Source organism: Heterostelium album (assembly GCF_000004825.1).
Source record: "Heterostelium album PN500 unplaced genomic scaffold PPL_scaffold11, whole genome shotgun sequence".
Taxonomy (NCBI): Eukaryota; Evosea; class Eumycetozoa; order Acytosteliales; family Acytosteliaceae; genus Heterostelium; species Heterostelium album.
Window position 1 is genome coordinate 521,757 of NW_008805073.1, and position 14,147 is coordinate 535,903.

General features: G+C 30.9%; 9 protein-coding genes across 9 annotated transcripts; 6 read left to right on the forward strand and 3 right to left on the reverse strand.

Annotated features, from left to right (window-relative positions):
• Positions 1-186: 186 nt before the first annotated feature.
• Positions 187-1,337, forward strand: PPL_09593 (class I SAM-dependent methyltransferase; the record flags this gene model as incomplete). The annotated part of the gene is made up of 2 exons (XM_020580386.1): positions 187-389; positions 452-1,337. 2 exons carry the CDS (start codon positions 187-189, stop codon positions 1,335-1,337), a joined length of 1,089 nt encoding a protein of 362 aa, XP_020428973.1.
• Positions 1,338-1,783: 446 nt separating this feature from the next.
• PPL_09594 (class I SAM-dependent methyltransferase) lies at positions 1,784-2,933 on the forward strand (the record flags this gene model as incomplete). Its single annotated transcript, XM_020580387.1, has 2 exons — positions 1,784-1,986; positions 2,048-2,933. 2 exons carry the CDS (start codon positions 1,784-1,786, stop codon positions 2,931-2,933), a joined length of 1,089 nt encoding a protein of 362 aa, XP_020428974.1.
• Positions 2,934-3,523: 590 nt separating this feature from the next.
• PPL_09595 (class I SAM-dependent methyltransferase) lies at positions 3,524-4,690 on the forward strand (the record flags this gene model as incomplete). Its single annotated transcript, XM_020580388.1, has 2 exons — positions 3,524-3,726; positions 3,808-4,690. 2 exons carry the CDS (start codon positions 3,524-3,526, stop codon positions 4,688-4,690), a joined length of 1,086 nt encoding a protein of 361 aa, XP_020428975.1.
• Positions 4,691-4,763: 73 nt separating this feature from the next.
• On the reverse strand, positions 4,764-6,149 carry PPL_09596 (uncharacterized protein; the record flags this gene model as incomplete). The annotated part of the gene is made up of 3 exons (XM_020580389.1): positions 4,764-4,866; positions 4,970-5,007; positions 5,106-6,149. The coding sequence occupies 3 exons, from the start codon at positions 6,147-6,149 to the stop codon at positions 4,764-4,766; spliced, it is 1,185 nt and encodes a 394-aa protein (XP_020428976.1).
• Positions 6,150-6,559: 410 nt separating this feature from the next.
• On the forward strand, positions 6,560-7,414 carry PPL_09597 (Mth938-like domain-containing protein; the record flags this gene model as incomplete). Its single annotated transcript, XM_020580390.1, has 1 exon — positions 6,560-7,414. The coding sequence occupies one exon, from the start codon at positions 6,560-6,562 to the stop codon at positions 7,412-7,414; it is 855 nt and encodes a 284-aa protein (XP_020428977.1).
• A 97-nt stretch (positions 7,415-7,511) lies between these two features.
• Positions 7,512-8,455, reverse strand: PPL_09598 (EF-hand domain-containing protein; the record flags this gene model as incomplete). The annotated part of the gene is made up of 4 exons (XM_020580391.1): positions 7,512-7,783; positions 7,942-8,066; positions 8,146-8,314; positions 8,404-8,455. The coding sequence occupies 4 exons, from the start codon at positions 8,453-8,455 to the stop codon at positions 7,512-7,514; spliced, it is 618 nt and encodes a 205-aa protein (XP_020428978.1).
• Positions 8,456-9,674: 1,219 nt separating this feature from the next.
• PPL_09599 (uncharacterized protein) lies at positions 9,675-11,467 on the forward strand (the record flags this gene model as incomplete). The annotated part of the gene is made up of 2 exons (XM_020580392.1): positions 9,675-10,049; positions 10,166-11,467. 2 exons carry the CDS (start codon positions 9,675-9,677, stop codon positions 11,465-11,467), a joined length of 1,677 nt encoding a protein of 558 aa, XP_020428979.1.
• A 136-nt stretch (positions 11,468-11,603) lies between these two features.
• Positions 11,604-12,366, reverse strand: PPL_09600 (uncharacterized protein; the record flags this gene model as incomplete). The annotated part of the gene is made up of 2 exons (XM_020580393.1): positions 11,604-11,618; positions 12,184-12,366. 2 exons carry the CDS (start codon positions 12,364-12,366, stop codon positions 11,604-11,606), a joined length of 198 nt encoding a protein of 65 aa, XP_020428980.1.
• A 225-nt stretch (positions 12,367-12,591) lies between these two features.
• Positions 12,592-12,974, forward strand: PPL_09601 (uncharacterized protein; the record flags this gene model as incomplete). The annotated part of the gene is made up of 2 exons (XM_020580394.1): positions 12,592-12,685; positions 12,784-12,974. The coding sequence occupies 2 exons, from the start codon at positions 12,592-12,594 to the stop codon at positions 12,972-12,974; spliced, it is 285 nt and encodes a 94-aa protein (XP_020428981.1).
• Between the last annotated feature and the right edge of the window lie 1,173 nt (positions 12,975-14,147).

Below are 14,147 nucleotides of genomic sequence, written 5' to 3' on the forward strand. Positions count from 1 at the left end.
TTAAATATATTAAAGTTTAAAACAAATATACAATTAAAGAATTTATTGTTAACACAACTTCTACTATTATAAGTTTACATAAATTGATTTGCATTGATTAAAGTAATTTTAATTTTTATATTCTAAATAATTTCACATATATATATATATATATATAAATATATAAACTTTTTTTGTTTTATAAATATGGAAGAATTATCAGTACCAACAACATCTTTATTTGTATGCTCATTAAGGCTTTACATTACAAATCAATTTGTGAAATATGTTTTAGAAAAAGAAAATGGTGATCAACAGTCAAAAGAATTAGTAAAATCCTTCTTCAAAAAATATGATCCTGATCTACCAAACATTGTTTCAAGGTATTCAAATATTTTGGTATATGATCCGTAAGTTTTGTTTTTTTTGATAATAATTATTATTATGACTAACATATTAAAATTATAAAAAGATATTCTTATTATTTTTGTAAGACAAATGAATCATTATTGTATATTTCAGACTCATTAAATAAAATTAATGATACTTTTCCTGGAAACCTAGAGTCAAAGACTTTCGAGAAGGAAGTGCTAGAGGAGATCCAATTTCCAACGAACTTACGATTCCCAGAGTTAAAGAATTATATTCTAAATTCAAAAAATCCAATGATGTCTTGGACTTTGTTAAATTCCAAAGGATTACTCCTGGCATTACTCTTCAGAACCAGGTACATCGATGATTTCATTGTCGAGAAAATCAACGAAGGTTATGATCAATTTGTTTTGTTGGGTGCTGGTCTAGATTCAAGAGGATATCGTTTGCCATTCAAATCTGGAACAACCGTTTGGGAAGTTGATTTCCCAGAGGTGTTGAACTACAAACAATTCGTTCTCGAGAGTGTTAAAGATGTCATTCCAAAAGTATCTCAAGCCAACAATGTATATATTACCAGTGACCTTTTAAAACCCCAAGATTGGACATCTCAATTGCAATCTACAGGATTCGATAGTAACAAAAAGACAATTTGGATTATGGAGGGACTTCTCTTTTACATTGAGAGGTCAGGTATCTCATTGATTCTAAATTCAGTTTCCAAATTATCTTCATCTGGATCTGGTGCATGTATGCAAAATATGTCAGCTGATTTAACAGAAAAAGAAACATTCAATCCAATGGTTTTGCTTTGTAGAAAGGAAATGCGTTCATTGAGCAACGACCCATATGAGTATCAATTGGAAATGGGATTTACAAAAGATGTCAAAATATATCATGAGAGTCAGATAGAAATTCTCTATAAAATAAGTGAAGAGAAAATAGAGAATACAAATAATCATATTATAATTGCATATAAGCCTTAAATAATAATATTTCTCAATCATAAATAAAAATCATTTTTTTTTATCAGTTTTTAACTCAACCCCAATCTTTTCTCAAAATTCTTAACCAGTACTCTAATTTTCTCTTCTTCTCACAAACATTTCCTTTTACAAATTTGATATCTCATAAAGAAGAACAGTAACAAGTAATAGGGAAGATGAAATAATTATTTTTATCATTATTCACCCACTCAACATATTCACACTCTTAATTTTGTTTTTTTTACAGTTTTATGGTATATAACTAACTAGGAAAAAATAAACCCTATATCATCATATTATATATATCAATTTTTATAATTTATTTATTTGATGCTTGAATATTTAATAAAATATTATTTTATTATGTTCTAAAATAATAATGAAAGTATTTCAAGTTATTATTAAAAATTCAATCATAAATTTTATTATTTTGTAAAGTTATTTAAATGGAAAAAATAACAGTTCCTACTACTTCTCTATTTGTTTGTTCTTCTAGATTATTTGTTACTAACGAATATGTCGGAAAAGTATTAAATAATCCAAACAGTACTGATGATGAAATGAAATCTATCCAAGAATTTCGAAGGAGATATAATTCATCTTTACCAAACCTATTAGATCATTATTCTAAAATTTTAGTATATGATCCGTAAGTAATTTTAAGATTAAATAAGCCAATATTTATTATAAACTATTAATTTATTTTTTAGATATTCATATTATTTTTGTAATACAGATGAATCTACGTTAATTGTATCAAATGTTATGGACAAATTTCATTCTATGTACCCTTGTTTCTTTGAGACGGAGCTATTCAAGAAAGAGGTATTGGAGGTGATCAAATTTCCTACTGATTTGGCATACAAAGAGCTAAAGAACTATGTGCTAAACTCACCATCACCAATGATGTCATGGACCATGCTCAACAGCCAAGGTTTATTAATACACATGCTACTGAGAACCAAGTATATCGATGATTTCGTTCAAGAGAAAATCAATGAAGGTTTCGAGCAATTCGTCATACTTGGTGCCGGTCTAGATTCAAGAGGATATCGCTTGCCATTCAAATCTGGAACAACCGTTTGGGAAGTTGATTTCCCAGAGGTATTGAACTACAAACAATTCGTGATTGGCAACGCAGAGATTCCTAAGGTATCGCAAGCCAACAACGTTTTTATTACCAGTGATCTACTGCAATCCAAAGAATGGACATCGCGAATGGACTCAACTGGATTCAACCGTGCCAAGAAAACCATTTGGATATTAGAGGGTCTGGTCTTTTACATCGACAGAGAAGGTACTTCGCTAATACTGAAAACTGTCAATTCGATGTCTGCATCGGGATCCGGTATTCTCTATGAAACCATATCCAAACGTTATTCATATCATGAGAAGCTCAATCCGATGATAACACTCTTCAGAGTTGATATGATCACTACAACCGAGACACCAACAGACCTACTGGAAGATCTTTGCTTTACCAAAGATGTCAAATCACTCTCTGAAATCGATACACAAATACTCTACAATGTAAAGAAAGAGGATGATAATGAACCACACGTACCCACTAGTTTCACAATTGCATACAAACAATAATATTATTAAAAAAAGGAACACTAGTATTATTTATCAGTAGACTATTATAATTAATATTTTTATTATTATACAAATTGAATAATGATGTGAAGAAAAAGCAAGATATTTGTAAGATAGAACGCCTCTGAAAAATCAGAGAGATTTTTTGCAATTACAAAGTTTACATTATTGTGCATGTGTTAAATTTTTGAATCTGTGATATCCCCAAAATTGAAAAAACTTTGTAATTGGTTTATGTATCACCAATCTGAAGAGTTTGCAACCAATCTTAATCAAGGGTTGCTCTATTTTTAGGTTTAAAAAAACTGTAAAAAAAAATATTCTTTAATTTTTTACCCTTTTAGTGAAGGGGGCGGGCTGAGATTTTAAAAAAAAAAATACGACGCGATGTTTTGTTATAAACCTCCGAAAAAAAAAAATAGTTTAATCTGATACTTTTCACACAATACACAAAAAAAGATATTGTTTATTTAAAATTTTTTTTCCTAATTTTTTTTTTTTTTTTTTGATTTAAAGGAAAGAAAGTCAAACTGAATATCATTCTTCAAAATACTTTAGTCTTAACTCATTCTATAAAAAAAAAAAAAATAATGGAAGTAATTTCAATTCCAAGCACATCACTATTTGTGTGTTCATCAAGACTCTTCATCACCAACTCATTTATAGAACGTGTCTTGAACAATCCAAACAGTGATGATCAAACTAAAGAGTTGGTAAAACCTTTACTAGGAGTATATGATTCTTCACTTCCAAATCTCTTGGAGAAATATTTAAGTATTTTAGTTTATGATCCGTATGTTTTTTTTTTTTTTTATTTTATTTATTTGTATATTAATTAAATAGGTGGAATGTTTATTTAATTTATTTTATTTAGATATTCATATTATTTTTGTCAAACAGCTGAATCATCGTTGATTGTTTCGAATGCTATGGATAAAGCTAACCTTCAGTATCCAGGTTGCTATGAATCAGAGTCATTCAGAAAGGAGGTTTTGGAGGAAATCAAATTCCCAACTAATTTGTCATTCAAAGAGTTGAAGCAGTATATCATGAGTTCTAAATCTCCAATGATGTCTTGGACCATGTTAAACTCCAAAGGTTTAATCATCCACATGCTCCTAAGAACCAAGTATATCGATGATTTCGTTCAAGAGAAAATCAACGAAGGCTACGAACAATTTGTTATCCTTGGTGCCGGTTTCGATACCAGAGGATATCGTATGCCTTTCAAATCTGGAACAACCGTTTGGGAAGTAGATTTCCCAGAGGTGTTGAACTACAAACGTTATGTTATCGAGGGTGTCAAAGATGTTCCAAAAGTATCACAGGCCGACAACGTTTATATTATCAGCGATCTACTGGCAACCAAAGACTGGACAGAGCAATTGGAGGCAACTGGATTCAATCGTAACAAAAAGACTATTTGGATCATGGAAGGACTTCTCCCATACATTGAAAGAAGTGGTGTATCTTCAGTTTTGAAGACCATAAACTCACTTTCCACTAGCGGATCCGGTGTTTGCTTTGAAAATATTCTAGCGGATGAATCCAAATACGACAAACACAATCCAATTGTAATCTTTATGTACTCGACAATGAGATCGCATACCCATCTTCCATTTGAATTCATACCAGAACTTGGATTCACAAAAGATGTTAAGGTTCTCTATGAGAATCAAACTCAAAAACATTTTAAGATCTCCGACGAGGAAGACGATTGTCATGTTAGATCCTATTTGACTATTGCTTACAAATAAATATTTATAAATTTTGTAATGGAAAAGAATTAATAATATTTTACTCTTAATATAATTCCAATCAATATTTTCATTATTCTGAGATGTGGATTCGGAAATGAATGACACAATCTTGTTTCCTAAAGGTAGTAGCACTGAAAGTATGTAGAAATCTTTTAACTCCACTTGGATTGCTGCTATTAATAAATTTGAGGTACGGATATTGATTTTATTTTGATATGAAATAGAAGCATTTTTAATGCCTGCAGTGGAACCAAAAGCTGTAGTATGAAAAAGTACATCAACTTGATCTTGAGGAATTGTTGATAATAGTGATTCTAAATTTGTTATATCATTTGACAAGATTTAATTGATCACAAAAATATATCATTGTAACTTTTGAGTTAAAATGGAAATTTTATTATTTTTTGTTTACATTTTTCATCCAAGTTATACAATTTTGCACCATTTGTTCTAATGGAATTTTATTATTGAATCCAAGTTCATTCACTGCTTTAGTATCGTCGACTTTAAATGATTCGATTACACCTTCCGCCACAACAAAGAGATCGGGTTTTCTTCCAGTTACTCTGGCATAGAATCTTAACATTGACATGGAGAAATTAAATTCAAAATTTGAAATAGTCCTAATATTCTCTGGATTGTCTTTACCAAACACTCGATTGCAAACTACCATAAAGTTTTTCCAATTGCTCTCTGCTCCACCTAATACATAGATTGATCCATTTGGTGAGGTTTCGCCAGCCACTACATGAACTCTTGCACATTCTTCAACGTCGATGAAAACAGCATTTCTATTTGGTGCTTTATTTAAAGTCCCGGCTTCGACCATTTTAATAGACAGGCTAATGTTTGATTCGTCGAATCTTCCAATGATATAGGGTGGGCATAGTACCACTGTTTCCAAAGTTGGACAATTACAATTTCTAATCAATTGCTCAGCTTGATATTTACAGTTTACATAATTCCAATTATGATTACTCATTATTTGAGGCGTTGACTCTGAGATGACTACATCACCTGGTGTTCCAGCCGCACCTATAAATGTGGAAATAGACGAAGTATATACTAGTCTCTTAACTCCACGTTGAATGGCAGCTTGAAGTATATTGGAAGTGCCACCCAAATTGGTATTGTTTTGTCGGGTGATGGCAGCAGGTCCTGCTTGCTCACTAAAAACTAAAGCTGCTGTATGGAAGAGGATATCAACTTGTGGATCATGTGGAATTGTATTGATAAGTGATTCCAAGTCAGTGATATCACCTTTTACCATGTGTAACTGATCACAAGAATATCCATCACCTTCGATATTCTTCTTTAATCTTTCCGCTTTTTCATTTGAACGATATAGAGCGTAAACAATATAATCTTTTTTAATTAATTGTTCTACAATATGAGTTCCTAAAAACCCCGTTGCACCTGTTACATATGCTATTTTTTTATTACTACTTGATATCATTTATTTCTAAATATTAATAATATAATACCAAAACTATGCCAAAAGAAATATATATACTATTGAAATAATAAAATTTAGGAAATTGTATAAATTATTAATATTTATAACACACTTTTTTAAAATAAAGTCATAAATTCTTAATATATATACATGTAGAGGATTATTGTTTGTTGTTCTTTAAACATTTTAAAATGTTATGTGACACACACTACTACAACATTCAAATGCATAATTAAAAATAAAGAATGGGCACCCACTTATAAATTACACATTTTGATTAAATAAAATAAAGTGTGCACTAAAATTGATCATTTTTGCAGGCTTTCATTAAAATGTAGTGTGAAAAAACAAAACAAAAATTTTATTGTTATGTTACTTTTTAAGTTACATTCATCTCATACAGAATATCAATGTTAAGATTTAAGAATACCTATAATATATTTAAAAATATTCAATCCAAGTCATATAATAATAATAATGGAAGTTTAAAAATATCTTTATTTAGTAAATCAATATTACTATCTTCATCATCAAACTATAATAATAATAATAATAATAACAATAGATATATAAAAAGATGTTATACGAGTACGAAACAATTGGATAGTAATAATCTATTCGATAGAGGTGGTGGTGGTACTGATATTATTACGATCGATGGCTACAGTCAACAAGGATTCTCTGTGAACTCGGTTTTGATACCTGGCTCGGTGGTTGCGATTCCCAATCTTTGTTTGCTGTGGGATGTTCACGAGCCCGCAGAGATCACCGTCGAGAGTATGGCGGCACTGGCTATTGTCGATCCACCCATCGAGTTTGTCATTGTCGGAACGGGTGAAGCGCGTGTCCCACTCGATGCGGAGCTACTCGACCAACTGAAACGACGCTATCATATCAACATCGAGGTGATGTCCACCGTCAATGCACTCGGAACCTACAATATCTTGGCAGAGGAAGGTAGACGTGTCGCTGCTTTTCTCATTTGCAACGAGGCGTGTCGCGAAGCTAAAGATCCATATTATGTATCGAAACGTGATTACAAACCACTTACCAATGAAAATACACTTGCCGGTAAACAACAATCATCAACATCAACAACAACAACATCTTCCAAACAAAAGAAATACGACTACAGCGATAATCATAGTCAACCATTCGAACGAGAATACAGAGCTACCAAGAACAAAGAAGAACCTGTACCACAACAACTTTCATTCTCTGATAAACTATTGATTTGGATTGCCGAAAGATTCAGGAAGAAATAAATAATAAAATAAAAGTAGATACACAAGCTTTTTGTTTGTTTTATTACATCATGATACATCATAAAATGGTTGTTGGTTGGTTGGTTGGTTGGTTTGTTTACTTGAAGAAATCTACTGATTCATCTTTTACCAACATCGATGTAAGACGACGTTTGATCTCTGCATCTGTATTGACCAATTGGAGGAACTCATCTTTTGAAACTTGTTTATCGTTGTTCTTGTCGAGTAGATCAAAGAGTTCGTCTGCCTCTTGATTGATCTTTGAGACTTCGATCGGTAACAATTGAATCTTATCAATTGGTGTCTCTCTATTGTATACTTTAACATACTTCTCCATCTTTTTATTCATCATAACAACAGCTCTCATCTCTATGAAAAGAAAAGAAAGATTTAAATTAGAAAAAAAAAAAAAACATTGTTTTTTGTTTTTGTTTGATTGATTGATTGATAGATCGATCGATCGACTGATCGACTGATCGATTTACCTATTGATCGACACAATGACAATAATGAGCACTAATACATACCTGATCTAGAGATGAAACCATCATTATTCAAATCTAAACATCTAAATGAAACATCGATAACATCATCCAAAGATCTATTAACAAGATATCCATAGGCCAAACAGAATTCACTGAAATTAACAGTTCTAATTAATTAATAAATAAATTAGTTTAATTAATATTTTTTAATTCAAACAGTAATATAATAAATATAATTTTACATACTTATCATTGTTTCTATCGAATAGATTAAATAGAATATTTGAAAAAGTTGGATCTATTCCACCATATTTCTTTTCGATGACTGCTTTCAACTCAGCTTTGTCCAACAAACCATCGGATCCAGCAATCTTTTGGAATGTTTTCAAGAGTTCTTTCAAATCTTTTTCATCCACTGTTGTTGTTTTTGTTGTAATAATATATTATGAATGAATACTAATTATTATTTATGTAGTTTGTTTGTTATATATAAAAAACACATACATCTTGAATTAGCAGCAATCGAAGCAAAATCTTTACTACCTTTATTTCCCATTTTATTTTATTTTATTTTATTTTAGTTTATCAAATATAATATATTAAAATTAAAGTCGTGGATCTTTATATTTATCCTTTTTTTTTTATCAAAAACACAAAAGATTTTCTGCAAAATTTTTGGTATTTTTTTAGGTTACAAAGCTATAATATCAGTAAATCTATTCATCAACACATAACTTCAAAACAATCAAAATTCAGAAATGTGGAGTCAATTTGTATATGTTTTTTTATAAACAAACTTTCCAAAATAAATAATTATATTTATATTTTTACAACAGTGAATCCAAATGAATAATGGAACTCTTGGAAGCATTCCAAAAGATTTTGAAGTTGAAAATTCATCTTTTGGAATATTTTTATCTTTGTTCTAGTTTTGTTATTCACCATAATTCTTTTATTTTAGTTAAAATATTAATTATTTGTTTCAATTTGAGAGTGTTGTTCGAATTTTCTATTTTTTTTTATGCCTTTAATTTTTTTGAAAATAGATGTAAAGGTTCAATTTAAAAATAGAAGTTAATTCTAATTGATAATCAGTTTTTTAACCTCTAGAAATAAATTAAATATTATAAATGATTTTCGATTTTTTTAAGGTGCCAACCAATTATAACCCTCCAAAAAAAAACTCAAAAATAATGAATCTTGATAAATATTCTGTTTTTTTTCATTAAAAAAAACTTTTGGGTCCATTTTAAGATTTTAAATTCCCCAATTTAATTTAAAACATTCCCTCTTTTTTTAGTGTACACAACACAAAGTGAAGAAATAAAGTGTTGTCTATAATATTTTTATTTATTTTTTATTTAATTCCACCCTCCCCTCAGACATCACAGTCACAAATAAATAAATAACAAACAATTTTTGTTAGCTTTTATTTTATTTTTTCATATGATCATCAGTCAGATCTATTTTTTTTAGTTAGTTTACTTTGTAGTTGATTCGATTGTTATTTATTTTTCCAAGTTATGAATAAAGAATCACAGTTGTTATTACAGTTACATTTTGACAACAACAATAACAATAGTAATCATAGTCATATAGGTGACAACAACAACAACAGCGGAACTAACAAACTACTATCACCTCGAAGAAACAACAATAGAAGTGGATGTAGTAATATATTACTGTCCAATCAGTTTTTGACATCGAGTTACTCATCTTATACATCACCTCTACCATCGCCTGCACCTTCACCAAAACAATATTATTCAAATACAATGTTTAGTTTAAATAGTAATAATAACAATGGCAATAATGAATGCTACTCATCATCATCTTCATCTGACGACAACGATAATGAAGTTTACAATTTCAATAACTATAGCAAAAATAATAATAATAACAACAATCATAACAATGGCAATATAATAAATAGAAGATATAGTTTACCTTCTAAACAGAATAAACAACAACCACACCCTACCCTTTCACCTATAATTCAATATAACAATAGTCAAACCTTAAAGAAAAAGCAACAACAACAACAACAACAACAACAAACATATCAACAAAATCAACAACAATATAAAAGAAAAAATAAAAAACATCAACAACAACAACAACAAAAAATTATAATGAAAATGATAGTGGTGGTGATGACGAAGAATTCTATGATACCAATTCGGATTTCAGTAAACTGTCGGTTGCAAATAAAGATGATCTCGAAGTGTGTCTCGGTGTTCTAAAGAATGAAATCCACCAATTCAAGAATCTCTCTGATAACTTGCATCAGCGAATCGTACAGTTGGAGAAAGGTGTCGGTGACCAACGTATCACTATGAATCAGTCACCACCACCTCCACTACCACTGCAACAACAACAACCACCACTCACATCTCTTGACTATGTTCAAAACATAGTAGTAGATTCCAACGAAACCAAAGAGCTACTTGCCAATTGCTTCCAGGAGATAAGCAGACTGCTCGAGCGTCAACACCAATACGAATCGCTGCTGGCACAACGCGAGCAGACCTGGGAGATGGAAATCGATTCCATACGTATGAAACTACTCGACCAGAACCCGAATTCGTCGTCGTCGTCGCTGCCCTCGTCGTCACTCTCGATGTTGCGTGACGACTTTTACGACGAGACGGACGACGTCGGATCTGGCGGTTCTTCGCGCTCACCATCGCCCTCATCCTCTGCAGGCTCTTCATCTTCAATAAACTATCGATACTCTAATAGCAGTAAAAGACAACTATCAAAACAACAACAACAACAACCACAACAACCACAACAGCTATCTATCATTAGAAGAGTGTATCTCTATGTGTTTGGACCACAATCAAACATATGGAGAAAGATCATTGTTATATCGCTGGTTGTTATTGTCTGGCCTATTGTTTCACACTTTTTGTGGCGAGCGTTCAGTACTTGGCTCGCCAAGAGAAGAGCTAGAAAAGCCGCGCTACTCCTGCAAGCCAGCCAACCACTCTCCAACGCAGCCGCACAGTTCCAATCTACCATTGCCAACGTTGGTAAGAACATCAGCAGCGGCAACAACAAGAACAACAGCAGCAACAACGGTAACAAGAAGAAGAAGAATATAAGTGCACCCGACATCGTTAAGGCATTCATCCAAGGTGTCTCTACGGGTGACGGCGGTTCCAACAACAATATCACCAACAATGCAATCACCTCACTCTCGAATACACTCAATAGTCTTACACCAACTTCACTCATAAACAACAACAATAGCAACAGTCTTAATAGCAATATTGTTAATAGTATCAATAACAATATTGGCAGTAGCAATACAAATAATCTTGTTTCCAATATTGGTAACAGTATTAGCAGTTCATCATCGTCGATGGTCGGTGGAACAGGTAGTTCCATCGCGTCGCATCTCAACCACTCCTCACCCTCGCCATCGTCGGTCGCCACACTCTCGCCAACCGTAACCACCACTTCACTCCTAAGCAACTCAAAAGACAGAGTTAGAGATTCAAGTCAAAGATTCATGGTTAAACTTGTTAAAAACATTTTAAAAGGTGATAGCAATAACGATTAAATAATAATAATAATAATAATAACAATAATGAATAATGAATCATGATAATAACAATATCACCAATATTAACGATCATTACACAAATTGTGTACATAAATAACTACTACTACTACTATTTTCTTTTAATTTCTTTTTTTTAATAAATGTATATCTACAAAAAAAAAAGGTTGATAGAAAGAGGTAATAACCTTTTTTTTTCTACCCTTTACCCAATTAACATGTTAACTGCATATATTAAGTGATTTTAATGTATTTCATATTTTTGATTATTTTTCTTTTTCAAACAATGTTTATAATCTGTTTATTCTACAAGTATTGGAGCTATAATCTAATAGATATCTATATAATCAACAAAGTATCTATTATTCATCTAATTCTATTCAATTTAACATATAGTATTATGTTATGTTTTGTTGTCTTGTTTATGATTATGGTGTATATATATCTCTGTTGTTGTGTATTATTATTGTTTGTTTTAAAGACTTATTTATTTAATTTAATTCATTCGATTATTATTATTATGTATATGATGTTATAGTTGTTGTTGTTGTTCTCTTTTATATTTTTCTAGGAGTTCTATTGATTGGTTCTGTAATTTTCTGTTGATTTGTTTTTTGTGTAAAAATAAACTAAGTATTAGCATGTGCAATGAAGATGAACTATTCATCTACTATATTATCATAAGATAAATATATATATTATTATCATATATTTACATCTTGAGCAGCAGTTGACCAAACCCAGAATGCAGGGATTGCAGCACCGAAAACAAGCAAAGTCTTTACAACCTTTGGAGTGAACTTGAACCAAACTTGGGTGTTCTCTCTGTAGTAAGCAATCTTTTGAAGATTGTATGGGATTTCCATTCCCTTTCTATCTGGTGGTGGCATAAAAGACATTTTTATATCTAAATTAAATGATTGAAATATTTATTTAAATAATCTAAATGTGTATGTCTTTTGCACACCAACTTCTTGCACAAATTTCAAAATTTTTTTTTTGAATGAAATATTTATTGGTTTTTTTTTCGTCCCGCTTGCCAATCCACATCTCCAGAAGAATTTGGCCAAACTCTTGGAGAAGTCTTCAACTTTGATTTTGGTGAAGTTATACTCCCATCGTCAATGGATTACTATATCAAGGTAAAAAGATACATTGAAGAGGCTGCTAGAACATTCACTGGAACCAATGGTCGTCCCCCTGTATTAGTCATTGATGGTATCTGCCAAACAGAATAAACCAATGCTTCTAACACTTCAAAACTTGGTTAAGCGTCATGCAGACATGTCATACCTCATCATCATATTCGTTTCGAGCGATGGGAGTGGTCCAAGATTCCTATCAGACGGAATTCTCTAGATGCTTGAATTTGGAAATTGGCGATATCTTTGATGAAGCTGCCATTGACTACTTGTCTAGAGTCAAGGATAGATATGGCAACCCAATTGAGATCTCTTGCCCAGAAAGTGGTACTACAACTCACAGGCGGTCGATTCCAACTCATTAACGAAGTTATTTGTAAGATGAAATTTGGATTAGGATTTGAAGAGATTAAACAACAGTTCACGGATGTAGTGGAGGCTTACCGATGCCAAAATTGACATCCTTACTGAGCCTTTCAAGACTATCTTTCGAAATCTTTGTCAAAAACAACGTGAAATCGGGTCAGTTACCAGTCGACGTACGAAAGTATTCTAAGAATATTTTTACTTCAAAGTTTGGTACGAAATCACATTACAATCACGAAGAGTGGAGACATATATGAGAGAGATACTAGAAAAAAAAAGTAAATCTCTGTGATCACTCTCACTCCATTATTATATATATATATATAGTTTTTTAAAGTTTTAAAAATTAGGGTTATTAAATAAAATAAAAAGATTTATTTGAAAATATCTTGAATTTTGATGTTTGTGACATGTTAATCAAACAACTCAACCAGGTTATAACAAACAACGATTGTTTTTGTTTTTTTTTCTATTCCTAAAATTGTGTGCTTTGTTTAAATTAATATGAATTGTTTTTTTTTTGATGACCTGGTCAATCAAAACAAAAAAAAAAATAGTTGGGTTGTTTAGTTTTTTTTTTTTGCAATTTAAAAATAATTTTTCTTTTTTTTTTTTGTCTTGTGTTTTTATTTTTCACCAACCACCACACACTCCCCTATTCGCACCAAACATTTTTTCCCACTCACATAATTTTTTTCAATCGTACCACTACTACAACAACTATTAGTATAAACATATCTATTTATTAAAAGAAAGGACTAAAGAGATAAAACTAAAATAAAAAAAAAATAATCAAAAAGTTCTAAAAACTCATAGTTTTTTTAGAAAACAAAAAAAAAAAGTATAAAAGTCGTAATAAAATAATTGCTGACCCCACTGTCACCAACCAATTAACCACAATTATCATTAATTTACACCAACTGATTGAATCAAACAATAATAGCATTGATAATTCAAATAGACATACCTAATTAATTGATCTCTATAGTAATATTAATAATAATAATAATAATAATAATAATAATAATTAGTGATAACAAATAATAAAGTTGATTTTCACTTCACCACAGCACAGCACACAACTTAACACAACAACACTCAGCTATAACTTCAAAATCTAAATAAAAAAAAAAATATTAATTTGTTTATTTCTTTAGAATATATTTATAGAT